The sequence below is a fragment of the Cherax quadricarinatus genome, chromosome 77, assembly GCF_038502225.1.
Source record: "Cherax quadricarinatus isolate ZL_2023a chromosome 77, ASM3850222v1, whole genome shotgun sequence".
Classification (NCBI taxonomy): domain Eukaryota; kingdom Metazoa; phylum Arthropoda; class Malacostraca; order Decapoda; family Parastacidae; genus Cherax; species Cherax quadricarinatus.
The window spans coordinates 3,486,139-3,501,694 of NC_091368.1; the positions used below are offsets into that span (position 1 = coordinate 3,486,139).

The window sequence follows — 15,556 nt, forward strand, 5'->3', positions numbered from 1 at the left end:
CCAGATGCCAGCAAGTCTCTTCAATAAAGGTAAGTAAATGCTATTTTAAATGTTTATTTAAATTTTAATTTATTTTATTACTAATTTAAGTACTATATGTATTTATCTGTGTTGTGTGTATGTAAAACTATAGCTATTCTTTCAAAAATGTATTTTTTGTGAATATTTTCGTGGGTCTGGAACAGATTAATTGTATTTACATTATTTCTTATGGGAAATGTTGCTTCGACTTTCGGCTGTTTCAAGTTTAGGCCTAGCTTCTGGAATGGATTACGGCCAAAACTCGGGGTTCCATTGTATACTATATAAAATATGCAATAACTTTCAAACACTTCAAATTCTAGAAAGTTTTCAGACAAAATCAAGAGACACGGAGCTCACAGAGGATGTAAACAAACAGTGGCGTGCGGAGACTGTATTAGCAAATCAGGTGGGGGGGGGGGGGAGAGGAAAATGTATAACAAGTTTTGGTCACCATTCAAATTGTTCGTATTAGCAAAATGCCAAAAAGTGGGTTCTACTGTACTGTATTTCCTTCACAGATGGCATACAGTACTGTATTTTGCTCCCAGATGGCATACATTACTGTATTTTGCTCCCAGATTGGAAAGGGGACAAAAGAGATTGTAAAAATTATAGAGGAATAAGTTTACTGAGTATACCAGGAAAAGTATACGGTAGGGTTATAATTGAAAGAATTAGAGGTAAGACAGAATGTAGGATTGTGGATGAGCAGGGAGGCTTCAGAGTGGGTAGGGGATGTGTAGATCAAGTGTTTACATTGAAGCATATATGTGAACAGTATTTAGATAAAGGTAGGGAAGTTTTTATTGCATTTATGGATTTAGAAAAGGCATATGATAAGAGTGGATAGAGGAGCAATGTGGCAGATGTTGCAAGTATATGGAATAGGTGGTAAGTTACTAAATGCTGTTAAGAGTTTTTATGAGGATAGTGAGGCTCAGGTTAGGATGTGTAGAAGAGAGGGAGAATACTTCCCGGTAAAAGTAGGTCTTAGACAGGGATGTGTAATGTCACCATGGTTGTTTAATATATTTATAGATGGTGTTGTAAAAGAAGTAAATGCTAGGGTGTTCGGGAGAGGGGTGGGATTAAATTATGGGGAATCAAATTCAAAATGGGAATTGACACAGTTACTTTTTGCTGATGATACTGTGCTTATGGGAGATTCTAAAGAAAAATTGCAAAGGTTAGTGGATGAGTTTGGGAATGTGTGTAAAGGTAGAAAGTTGAAAGTGAACATAGAAAAGAGTAAGGTGATGAGGGTATCAAATGATTTAGATAAAGAAAAATTGGATATCAAATTGGGGAGGAGGCATATGAAAGAAGTGAATGTTTTCAGATACAGTGGACCCCCGGATAACGATATTTTTTCATTCCAGAAGTATGTTCAGGTGCCAGTACTGACCGAATTTGTTCCCATAAAGAATATTGTGAAGTAGATTAGTCCATTTCAGACCCCCAAACGTACACGTACAAACGCACTTACATAAATACACTTACATAACTGGTTGCATTGGGAGGTGATCGTTAAGCGGGGGTCCACTGTACTTGGGAGTTGACGTGTCAGCGGATGGATTTATGAAGGATGAGGTTAATCATAGAATTGATGAGGGAAAAAAGGTGAGTGGTGCGTTGAGGTATATGTGGAGTCAAAAAACGCTATCTATGGAGGCAAAGAAGGGAATGTATGAAAGTATAGTGGTACCAACACTCTTATATGGATGTGAAGCTTGGGTGGTAAATGCAGCAGTGAGGAGACGGTTGGAGGCAGTGGAGATGTCCTGTCTAAGGGCAATGTGTGGTGTAAATATTATGCAGAAAATTCGGAGTGTGGAAATTAGGAGAAGGTGTGGAGTTAATAAAAGCATTAGTCAGAGGGCAGAAGAGGGGTTGTTGAGGTGGTTTGGTCATTTAGAGAGAATGGATCAAAGTAGAATGACATGGAAAGCATATAAATCTATAGGGGAAGGAAGGAGGGGTAGGGGTCGTCCTCGAAAGGGTTGGAGAGAGGGGGTAAAGGAGGTTTTGTGGGTGAGGGGCTTGGACTTCCAGCAAGCGTGCGTGAGCGTGTTAGATAGGAGTGAATGGAGACGAATGATACTTGGGACCTGACGATCTGTTGGAGTGTGAGCAGGGTAATATTTAGTGAAGGGATTCAGGGAAACCGGTTATTTTCATATAGTCGGACTTGAGTCCTGGAAATGGGAAGTACAATGCCTGCACTTTAAAGGAGGGGTTTGGGATATTGGCAGTTTGGAGGGATATGTTGTGTATCTTTATACATATATGCTTCTAAACTGTTGTATTCTGAGCACCTCTGCAAAAACAGTGATAATGTGTGAGTGTGGTGAAAGTGTTGAATGATGATGAAAGTATTTTCTTTTTGGGGATTTTCTTTCTTTTTTGGGTCACCGTGCCTTGGTGGGAGACGGCCGACTTGTTGAAAAAAAAAAAAAAAAAATTGCATACAGTACTGCATTTTGTCCCCAGATGGCATACAGTACTGTATTTCGTACAGTATTGTATTTTGGTCTCAGACGGAGACCCCTCTCTATATTTACTGAAGAGGGCCTCTGAATGATGTCAATGTATATACAGATCTTTCACCTGTGTGTCATAGTTCTGCCCACTCATAACTGTAATGCCTGTTCTCATGATTCACGAAATCATAATGACACAATTGCAAACAAACCATGGTAGGGGTGGCTTACAGGCTGGCTTAGAATTCTACAACTCGCTGCAAGTCCAATCCCTACCCGCACTGTCTTTTGCAATGCCTGTTACAATCCACAGAACCTCTCAAGGGAGGTTCCTTGATGCTGGCGAGGTGCTCGATTCAAAGAATTGGACCTGATGTCTGCTTCCTCTGACAGAGGCTGAATGCCTCCCTTACACCCAGGCAGGTTTGGCACTCCCTTATGGATGTAAAAAATATAATGCAAATAAAGCTAGATCTACCATTTATGTCTATTAATTTGGCATGAAATTTTGCTAATGCCAAGTAACTTTTCAGATTTTACAAACCAATTTAACATTGTAACCTGACATATTTTGGCATTTCTTTGCTATGGAAATTCTCATGGCAACTACTCTGCTACAGAGATTCTCATGGCAACTTCTCTACTACAGAAATTCTCATGGCAACTACTCTGCTACAGAAATTCTCATGGCAACTTCTCTACTACAGAAATTCTCATGGCAACTACTCTGCTACAGAAATTCTCATGGCAACTTCTCTACTACAGAAATTCTCATGGCAACTTCTCTACTACAGAAATTCTCATGGCAACTGCTCTACTACAAAATTCTCATGACAGTTGCTCTATTACAAAATTCTTATGGCAACTGCTCTACTACAAAATTCTCATGGCAACTACAGTTGCCATGAGACAGTGACAGTTTAGATGTCACTCCAAACAGCAAATATCCCATTTACTCCATAAATTACAGGAAACATTTCAATCACTCCTTAAGCAAAATCAGCCATTACAGTAGTCTCCCCCCCCCCACGTGTGAGGAATATGTTCCAAGCCTACTTGCGGATACTCAAAACTGCAGATAGTAGCGAACATTATACAGCCTCTCCTCACTTAGCGACGTACTTGTTTACCTATGTCTCGGACTTACGATGGGCTCTCTGACCAGTATTCATACCTAAATAAAGTACGTATATTAGAGCTGATTTCCTCTTTTCTGTTTATTTCAGTATAAAGTACACTTCTGTATATACATTTAAAAAATATACCAGAAATGTTATAAATGGTACAAAGGTGACATTAAAACATTATCAAAGATGGTTGACACAAACCCACTACCATTATAGTATGCTCCTCACTTAGCGATGAATTCATTTACCGATGTGGTCTAAGGAACGGAACCTCTTCGTTAAATGAGGGGAGGCTGTATATAAGCCTTTTTCATTTACATACCTATGATAATGTTTAATTGATAAATTATGCATAATAAGGTGAAAATTATCACTTTTTCACTGATGGGAAGCACTTCATGGCTTCTCTTAGGCTTTGAAGAACTACCAGCATCACTAATTTTGTGCACTGGGGCCATTATTTAGCAAAATTAAGGGTTATTTTCAGGCCACAGTAAACTGAATAACTGAAACCATAGAAACTGAATCTGAAGATACAGGGGTTCTACTGTACTGACAAAAAATGATCTATGGTGGACTGAAACATTTTTCTCTGCACACTGTGGATTAGTTATGAAGTGTTTCAGCCTCGACTGACTACCAGTTTATTTCCTTTAACCCTTTCAGTGTAGGTCCCGTAATATTACGGCTTGAGAGCCAGTGTCGGTCCCATAATATTATGGCTTGAGAGCCAGTGTCGGTCCCGTAATATTATGGCTTGAGAGCCAGTGTCGGTCCCGTAATATTATGGCTATACTACACCAAAATTCTAGCTCCTTTAAATCTGGTGGAAGAAAGCTGGTAGGCCTACATATGAAAGAATGGGTCTGCGTGGTCAGTGTGTGCAGTATAAAAAAATTCTGCAGCACACAGTGCACGAGAAATAAAACTCCAACTGTGTTTTTGGTTTAAAACAGCGAATTTGCGGTGTATTTTCGTATGGTATTTATGGTTCTTTTCTCGTTGTCTTGGTCTCATTTGATAGAATGGAAGATATATTACAGAAATGAAGATGATTTTGATTGGTTTCACGATGAAAAGTACCTTGAAATAGAGCTCAAAGTAGCGGAAATGTTTAATATTTGCCGATGCTCAAGAGTAAACATTGTCCAATACGTGTCCAACTGGCCAGCCTAATATGCAGTCATGAATGGATTGACATTATTTACATTATTATAATAATAATGCAGTAGTCTGCATAACAGTAAATTTTCTATTTTTTGTAAGAATAAAAATTCAAAACGGAAAGCAAGAGTAATATAAGAGTGACCTGGAGACATGACTAATGAACAGAGAAAATGTTATTTTAGTGCCAGGAATATATGCCTTGTTTATTCTGGACCCTATTTTGAAATTGGCATCTTTTGAAATTTTAGTGAAATTGGCCAAATTGCCAAATTCTGACCACTTTATTCGGTAGTTGAAATTAGTAAATGGGCGGTTTCTTGTACTCAATCAATAGAAAAAACGGAGTTCTAAAGAAATAGTTATGAGTTTGGTCTACTGGAACAATGGAATTGGTCGAAAATAGGGCTCAAAGTGGGCAAAATCACCGATGCGTATATATCGCTGAGATCACTAACTTCGTGAGAGCGTAATTCTGTAAATTCTCCATCAAATTTCATACTTTTGGTGCCATTACCATTTGGAAAAGATTCTCTATCATTTCATAAGAATTTTTTTTTTCTTTGGGAGGGGGGGGGGGATTTTTCGACACAGAGAGGGAGTTCAGGATCAGGGGTCTCGACAGTGAGAAGGTTAAGGATCAGGGGCCTTGACGCTGAAAGGGTTAAATATGTTGCAGCACATAAAACTCTTGTCACAATGTGGAAATCAGACACACCTACACAATCAACATATTTACTGACACACACATCCCAGTCAACACATTTATTGAAACACACATGTACAACTAACACAATCATTGAAACACATGCACAATCAACACATTTATTGAAACACACATACACAATAACACAATAAACACACTTATTAAAATACACATGCACAATTGACACATTTACTGAAGATGTCTCACTGTTTATGTTTTTTTATCCAACTGTCAGTAGTAACAAATAGATTTTCTCATCACAATGACTCAATATGAAATTAATATTTGGAATTTATACATAAGTTAGAAAAATTCAGATTCAGGAAGGATATAGGAAGGTACTGGTTTGGTAATAGAGTTGTGGATGAGTGGAACAAACTCCCAAGTACAGTCATAGAGGCCAGAACGTTGTGTAGCTTTAAAAATAGGTTGGATAAATACATGAGTGGGTGTGGGTGGGTGTGAGTTGGACCTGATTAGCTTGTGCTACCAGGTCGGTTGCCGTGTTCCTCCCTTAAGTCAAGGTGACCTGACCTGACTAGGTTGGGTGCATTGGCTTAAGCCGGTAGGAGACTTGGACCTGCCTCACATGGGCCAGTAGGCCTGCTGCAGTGTTCCTTCATTCTTATGTTCTTATATCTTTTAAAACTTATTCTATTTTCACAACAAGACATTACCTATTATTCATTATTTATTTTGAAGTAGCATACCTTTGCACACCGTTGATTGAGAAAGATGTCAAACATGGCAGCGTTCATGTCCTGTCCCTCGTCAATCATTAAGACGTCGTATCCCAACAGACTGGGTTTCGAAAGTTGCCATAACTTCAACTGTCCATCCTGTTGAAAATACCGTTAGGTAATAGTGTAACATAAATATATAAACAAACACAAACACAGAAAAAAATAATAAAAACACACAAACACACACATATACACACTCCACCATGGTAGGGCAAACCCAAAGGAAGAATGATACTCACCATCACTCATCAACAGCTCTCTTGCCAGAAGTGTATGGGCATCACAATTCACTCTCTCTCCTTCAGGAATAGTCAATGTGTACAATATTATTTTTCTATTCATGGGGAAGTGCTAAATCAGTAAGGGTCTAATGACACTGAAGGATAGAAGTACCAGGGATGATATGATAACATACAAAATACAGCCTTTCCTCACTTTGCAATGTACTTGTTTACCAACGACTCAGACTTACAACAGGCTCTCTGATCAATTTGCATGCCTAAATAATGTATATTAGAGCTGATTTCTTTTCTTCTGTTTATTACAATATACAGTACACTAACACGTCAGTCTGGAGTTTTGAGACTCTCTGATCGCTGGTTCTAACCCCACCTGTGGTATGGTTTACAGTACTCTACTGTATAAACATTTAAAAATATACCAGAAATGTTTTAAATGATGCAAAGGTGACACTAAAACAATAGCAAAGCTGGCTGACATAAACCCACTACCATTATAGTATGCTCCTCACTTATTGATGTGGTCTTAGGAGCAGAACTCCATCGTTAAGTGAGGAGAGGCTGTACTCAGGGGAACGGATAGGGTAGACAGGAAGAGGCTGTTTGAGAGGCAAGAAATGGGAACTAGGGGGACACCGCTGGAAGTTAAAGACACAGATGAGCCACAGGGATGTCAGGAAGTATTTCTTCAGTCTCAGGGTGATCAGAAAATGCAATGATCTCAGTGAAGAAGTGGCAGAGGCAGACTCCATACATAGTTTTACAAGCAGGTACAACAAGACTCAAAGCTAGGAGGAAGCAATTTGGCAAGCAACAAGCGGAGAGGCAGGGCCAAGACCTGAGTCTCGACCCCCGCAGTCACATAAAGGTGAGCACATATAGGTGATTACAACATCTAAAGATAAAGATTTTATTTCTTTGTATAGGTTACAAAGTGTAATTACAATTTTGATTTGCTAAGTACAAAGAAAACCACTATCAAACAAAGCCACTACTGTACAAAGTTAATTTAACATTAGTGCATTAACTGTTAGGTGCTATTGATATACCTATTCTTAATAGTTCATTATATTTTACTACTACTATTTCACTATATGTTTATTATGTTTAATAATATAGTGGAACAATATACACTTACACCATTATTGTTCAATCACCCCACTTTTACAGATATTAATAATACCTCTTATCATCCTTCTGCAATTCATTATCATTTAAATATTTATCAGTTAACCCCAAATGCTCAATGCTGACATCGACCCTGAACCGAACCTAATCTTAATCCCAACCATCATTTAACTGAGAGCAACTGCCTTTACTACACAGCAACAGAAGCAGTACTGTCCTCACTAGCACAAGAAGTATCACAATTTTGAATTACATACAATATTAGATCCCTAGGTAAACACTATGATGACCTCCTAGCACTCTTAGATTCACTAAAGACAAACTTCTCCTGTATAATTTCTTACTGAAACCTGGCTTAAGCAAGACACAATAGACATCTACACACTACCAGGATACACAGCAATCCACTACTGCAAGCCAGAATAAATTGGGTGGGGTATTGCCATCTATTATTCAAATGAACTATCTTGTAGCAATACCATATCCTTCAGTGATGAGTATGGTGAATATATATTTGCAAACTTCTCTGTAAAAAGTTTAAAAAAAAAAACCTATAGCAACTGGGGCCATATACAGGATGCCTTATACTAATATCCCAGCCTTTAGTGATAAACTAAAAACACTGATTACAGATACACAGATGAATAAGGCAAGGAGGAATAACATCTTGCAGGAGTGAGGAAGAGCCAGTTGTGAGTGTGGAGGAAGTTCGTGAGGCAGTAGGTAAAATGAAAGGGGGTAAGGCAGCTGGGATTGGTCGGATAAAGATAGAAATATAGTTTTGGGATATAGGGATAGGGATATAGTTTTGGAGTGGTTGGTGCAATTATTTAATAAATGTATGGAAGAGGGTAAGGTACCTAGGGATTGGCAGAGAGCATGCATAGTTCCTTTGTATAAAGGCAAAGGGGATAAAAGAGAGTGCAAAAATTATAGGGGGATAAGTCTGTTGAGTATACCTGGTAAAGTGTATGGTAGAGTTATTATTGAAAGAATTAAGAGTAAGACGGAGAATAGGATAGCAGATGAACAAGGAGGCTTTAGGAAAGGTAGGGGGTGTGTGGACCAGGTGTTTACAGTGAAACATATAAGTGAACAGTATTTAGATAAGGCTAAAGAGGTCTTTGTGGCATTTATGGATTTGGAAAAGGTATATGACAGGGTGGATAGGGGGGCAATGTGGCAGATGTTGCAGGTGTATGGTGTAGGAGGTAGGTTACTGAAAGCAGTGAAGAGTTTTTACAAGGATAGTGAGGCTCAAGTTAGAGTATGTAGGAAAGAGGGAAATTATTTCCCAGTAAAAGTAGGCCTTAGACAAGGATGTGTGATGTCACCGTGGTTGTTTAATATATTTATAGATGGGGTTGTAAGAGAAGTAAATGCGAGGGTCTTGGCAAGAGGCGTGGAGTTAAAAGATAAAGAATCACACACAAAGTGGGAGTTGTCACAGCTGCTCTTTGCTGATGACACTGTGCTCTTGGGAGATTCTGAAGAGAAGTTGCAGATTTCCTGTATTCAGGTGAATACAGGAAAGAGTAAGGTTATGAGGATAATAAAAAGATTAGGTGATGAAAGATTGGATATCAGATTGGAGGGAGAGAGTATGGAGGAGGTGAATGTATTCAGATATTTGGGAGTGGACGTGTCAGCAGATGGGTCTATGAAAGATGAAGTGAATCATAGAATTGATGAGGGGAAAAGGGTGAGTGGTGCACTTAGGAGTCTGTGGAGACAAAGAACTTTGTCCTTGGAGGCAAAGAGGGGAATGTATGAGAGTATAGTTTTACCAACGCTCTTATATGGGTGTGAAGCATGGGTGATGAATGTTGCAGCGAGGAGAAGGCTGGAGGCAGTGGAGATGTCATGTCTGAGGGCAATGTGTGGTGTGAATATAATGCAGAGAATTCGTAGTTTGGAAGTTAGGAGGAGGTGCGGGATTACCAAAACTGTTGTCCAGAGGGCTGAGGAAGGGTTGTTGAGGTGGTTCGGACATGTAGAGAGAATGGAGCGAAACAGAATGACTTCAAGAGTGTATCAGTCTGTAGTGGAAGGAAGGCGGGGTAGGGGTCGGCCTAGGAAAGGTTGGAGGGAGGGGGTAAAGGAGGTTTTGTGTGTGAGGGGCTTGGACTTCCAGCAGGCATGCGTGAGCGTGTTTGATAGGAGTGAATGGAGAAAAGTGGTTTTTAATACTTGACGTGCTGTTGGAGTGTGAGCAAAGTAACATTTATGAAGGGGTTCAGGGAAACCGGCAGGCCGGACTTGAGTCCTGGAGATGGGAAGTACAGTGCCTGCACTCTGAAGGAGGGGTGTAAATGTTGCAGTTTAAAAACTGTAGTGTAAAGCACCCTTCTGGCAAGACAGTGATGGAGTGAATGATGGTGAAAGTTTTTCTTTTTCAGGCCACCCTGCCTTGGTGGGAATCGGCCAGTGTGATAATAATAATAATAAAGATGAATAAGCACCACCTACTACTAGCAGGAGACTTCAACATCAACCTTGGCCTAACAGATGACCCACCTGCTGCTGACTCCATTAACAATATGAACAATACACTACTCATACCAGCAATTACAAAACCAAGAAGACTAACTGAGACAAGTGCAATCATAATTGATCATATATGGACAAACATACTAGCCCCCTTTAAAGCAGGGATAATCACAGACATCACTACTGACCACTGTCCAACTTTCCTCCTAACCAAACATTTGTAAGAAACCGATGGAATATAAAAAGTTCGCTTTTTGACTCCATGATGAAGCCTCAATAAGTAACTTCACTGCAGAACTAAGCTCAGTTGACTGGCCTACAGAATTTTCCAATGCCGCTGGTATCAATGAATGGGTAGATACATTTCTAAACAAAATTCAAAGAACATATAATAAACATTGTCCCATAAAAACTAAACAGATCACCAATAAAAGACTAAGCTGTCCATGGCTTACTAACAACATCTTAAGGTAGATCAATATGAAACATAAATATGAGAAACAATATAGGAGAGGCTTAATAACTAAACAATTCATCAAACACTATTTGTCTGTCCTCACCAATTTAATTAGAAACTCTAAGCAAGTATACTACTCTAATAGATTCACTGAAACTAAAGGAGACATAAAAAAGACCTGGAAAACACTCTCTCAGATCCTGGGCACCCACAAACCAAGCAAATGAACCGAAACTCCAGCCTACTGATACAGCTGACTTCTTCTTAACCACAGGGTCTAATCTTGCCAGTAAAATTCCAATTACCAATGTCCAAGCTAATGATTATCTAGATGGAAACTTCCCAACATCCCTCTTACACCAAAAGAGCCCATTGAGGCGACTATGATTATTAACTCTAAAAAACACATCAGGGAATGTAACCCAAGTGCCACAAGCTCAAATCCTTTCACCCACCATTGCATTACTCTTCAACAAATCAATAGAAACCAACACCTTCCCGGCATCACTCAAGGTAGCAAGGAGAACACCAATACACAAAAGTGGTGACCCAACAGATGTAAACAATTATAGGCCAATATAAAACTTGCCTTTACTTTCCAGAATCTTTGAGAAACTCATACACAAAAGGTTATACTCCTTGATAACATCACAATGCATCCTTAACCCATGCCAGTTTGGCTTCAGGAGAAACAAAAGCAAAAATGATGCAATAATAAAAATGCTAGATCTACTATACACAGAGCTGGAAAAAATGAATACCCGCTTGGACTCTTTATCGACCTTAAGAAAGCTTTTGATGCAGTTGATCCCAGCATCCTACTCCTCAAGATTGATCATTATGGTACAAGAGGTCATGCACTTGCATTTATCAAGTCCTACCTTACTAATAGAAAGCAATACGTTTCAGTCAATGACACAACCACCTCAACAAGACCCCTGGGCACTGATGTACCACAGGGTACACCAGTGTCCCCTCCTTTTCCTTTTATACATCAACGATCTCCCAAGCATATCACAACAACTTATGCCTATTCTCTTTGCTGAGACACAACTTTTGTCATCTCCCACCCAAATCTAACCTCACTCAACACTATTGTTAACGAAGAATTCACAAAAACAAAAACCTGTTTGACCGCCAATAAACTTACACTTAATATAGACAAAACCTTTACATTATATTTGGGAGTAGAGCAAGTGAGGACCAACTAATTATTATGCTTAACAACACTCTTATTGCTAAACATAATGAGAGAAAATTCCTGGGTCTGCACCTTGATAGTAACCTGAAATTCAACACCCATATACAACACATAAAAAAATTTTCTAAAACAGTTGGCATCCTCTCAAAGATACATCACTATGTACCACAAACAGCACTACTTACACTATACTATTCACTAATCTACCCATACCTCACTTATGCTGTTTGTGCCTGGGTCTCCACAACGAAAAAATACTGAAATCAATAATAACACAATAAAAAGCAGTAGTGCGAATGATCACACAATGCACTGCTAGACAACCTCCCCCTCCACTCTTCGAAGTCCTGAGCCTACTCACTATAAAAAACATTCACTCGTACTATTGTGCAACCTACATTTACATAACAATCAACTCTAATCTAAATCTCGACATGAAATGCTATCTTAACAGTTGCAATACGACTCACAGACACAATACCAGGCACAAAAACCTCTATGACATTCCTCATGTAAGACTAAATCTTTTCAAAAACCCACTGTACATAAAAGGGCCCAAAATCTGGAACTCTCTGCCAGAAATCTCCAGAACCACTGGTTCAGCTAAGATTTTTAAAACTACAGTTAAAAAACACCTTATCTCCTTAACCTATCCCAGTCCATCATAAATACATATGTAAAAACTATAAATGATTTGCTCAATAACATGAATACAGGTAAAACCTCATCAATATAATCAATATACACTTGCCCTCAATATCTGTATTCATCTCAAATGCTACTCACTCTACTGTATCTGCCTAAGGTTAATAATCATGACCTAATATAATACTTAAGTCTCTTGTACTCATTGTAACTCATATAATGAACATAAGAACTGTTTTTATGAGGACAGTGAGTCTCAGGTTAGGGTGTGTAGAAGAGAGGGAGACTACTTCCCGGTAAAAGTAGGTCTTAGACAGGGATGTGTAATGTTCCCATGTTTGTTTAATATATTTATAGATGGGGTTGTAAAAGAAGTAAATGCTAGGGTGTTTGGGAGAGGGGTGGGATTAAATTATGGGGAATCAAATACAAAATGAGAAGTGGCACAGATACTTTTTGCTGATGATACTGTGCTTATGGGAGATTCTAAAGAAAAATTGCAGAGGTTAGTGGAAGAATCTGGGAATGTGTGTAAAGGTAGAAAGTTGAAAGTGAACATAGAAAAGAGTAAGGTGATGAGGGTATCAAATGATTTAGATAAAGAAAAATTGGATATCAAATTGGGGAGGAGGAGTATGGAAGAAGTGAATGTTTTCAGATATTTGGGAGTTGATGTATCAGCGGATGGACTTATGAAGGATGAGGTTAATCACAGAACTGATGAGGGAAAAAAGGTGAGTTGTGCATTGAGGTATATGTGGAGACAAAGAACATTATCTATGGAGGCAAAGGGAATGTATGAAAGTATAGTGGTACCAACACTCTTACATGGGTGTGAAGCTTGGGTTGTAAATGCTGCAGCGAGGAAGCGGTTGGAGGCAGTGGAGATGTCCTGTCTAAGGGCATGGAAATTAGTGTGGAAATTAGGAGAAGGTGTGGAGTTAATAAAAGTATTAGTCAGAGGGCTGAAGAGGGGTTGTTGAGGTGGTTTCATCATTTAGAGAGAATGGATCAAGGTAGAATGATATGGAGTGTATAAATTTGTAGGGGTCGTCCTTGAAAGGGTTGGAGGGAGGGGGCAAAAGAGGTTTTGTGGGTAAGGGGCTTGGACTTCCAGCAAGCATGCGTGAGCGTGTTAGATAGGAGTGAATGGAGACGAATGGTATTTGGGACCTGGCGAGCTGTTGGAGTGTGAGCAGGGTAATATTTAGTGAAGGGATTCAGGGAAACCGGTTATTTTATATAGCCGAACTTGAGTCCTGGAAATGGGAGGTACAATGCCTGCACTTTAAAGGAGCGGTTTGGGATATTGGCAGTTTGGAGGGATATGTTGTGTATAAGCGTATATATTTCTAAACTGTTGTATTCTGAGCACCTCTGCAAAAACAGTGATTGTGTGTGAGTGAGGTGAAAGTGTTGAATGATGATGAAAGTATTTTCTTTTTGGGGGTTTTCTTTCTTTTTGGATCACCTTGCCTCGGTGGGAGACAGCTGACTTGTTAAAAAAAAAAAAAAAAAAAAATCTTAAGTTAATTTTAAGTATGCCTGAAATGCTCAGCATACAAAGGGGCTTTTTGGCATGTACACCCAACTATTATATTCCTTTGTACAATCATGTATCATGTCAAAATACACTATTATTATTATTATTATAATACAAAGAAAGCCACTATCATACAAAGAAAGGCACTATCATACAAAGATAGCCACTATCTACAAAGAAAGCCACTAGGGAGTGAGAGTAGTCACATTTGCTTTTAGAAAGGTAAGGCCAGCTCCAATTCCAATTCCAATTTCCAACATTCGCACCTGAACTTCTTTATTTTTCATTCAATTTCTTTCGTTTTTTTTTTTGTACATAAAGAAGCACCTTTCAATAGTAATGTGACCAAGTTTCAATAAGATAGCTCAAAAAACAACTGAGAAAAAAATTATTTACTAATAATCATACATACTGAACAGTATTTTCGTAATGGGACTTGGAGAAGCTGTTTTGGCATTATCTACGCATAAAACAATGCTAAACTGTATTTCAAATGATTACCAAACTGCAATTTATCCTTTCTTCATTCTTAAAAAAAATAAAGTTTGTATGGTTTTGACATTCAGCCAAATATCTGACTTTTGCCCTCACAAAAATCAAAAACAAATTATGATATCTCAAAAATCCCACCTTGTGTTTGTAAAACAATCTTTCCTTTATGTTCTCTGTGAATTTCAATGCATTCCTGCTATTATTAACGAAAACACTGTCTTATATATGTGAATAACCCACTTCCGAGATAATCCGCGAAACAGCCGGACCACCGATTTTTTTTTTCGAGAAAATAACATTTTTCTCAGCATTACGAGTGTATATCATAGTTACCCATGTTCGTTTTCTTTAATATAAGGACCCTAGAGGTGATAGAAGGAGAATGGAAGCCCATCCCTGACTATGGGAATCTTATATTCCAGAGGGAGCGCTGGAAGTATATGCCATATATTATTCATTCTGGAGTATTTACCATATTTCTTTGTTATTTATATTGTTTATTATGTCATATTAAATCAATTGTGACAGATAAATAAGCCGTAAAAGCTATAATAGCGTTATATTGAATCATATTCCCCGGCCACCCCGAGACTGGAATTTTCCATGACGTCAGCAAAATGGTGCCAGAAGGTTCCTGGTTGGCTGGAAGTCTACGGGTAAGTCCCACCCACTGTATTATGATGCCAAATCGTCAATTATTATCTTAGAAAGAATAATACAATAAATACACGAAAAAAAAAACAGAAAAAAAATGAAAATTGACGACAGGTGAGCACACCTGCCGCGGGTGGTGACGTCACCCTAGGTGTTTTAAATGATCATAATTCCTTGTAGGAATGTCGTAGAACAATGATTCTTGTACCATTGTGTTGCCAGAGAGTTAAGCTATTTTTCTATAAGATTAACTCAATTTGTGAATTTTTCGACAAAATTTTTCGTTCGCGCTGAGCCCGCTCGATTTATCCCTTAAACAAGAGGCCATCTGAATTGTGATATCAGCACATTTCTGACAAGATTGATTGAATGAATGATGGTACATGTGTTTCCTTATTTTTTGGTGACCCTACCTTGGCAGTAGACAGCTGGTCTGTTACAAAAAAAAAAAAAACTTAGACCA

At 38.6% G+C, this 15,556-nt stretch overlaps 1 protein-coding gene across 4 annotated transcripts in view; it reads right to left on the reverse strand.

Annotated features, from left to right (window-relative positions):
- Window positions 1-15,556, reverse strand: part of LOC128701950 (F-box DNA helicase 1) — a 108,635-nt gene that overhangs the window by 36,719 nt on the left and 56,360 nt on the right. For all 4 annotated transcript variants that reach the window (XM_070101432.1, XM_070101433.1, XM_070101431.1 and 1 more), the window contains exon 12: window positions 6,212-6,340. In XM_070101432.1, the coding sequence (XP_069957533.1) occupies window positions 6,212-6,340 (129 nt within the window). The remainder of the gene's footprint in view (window positions 1-6,211; window positions 6,341-15,556) is intronic.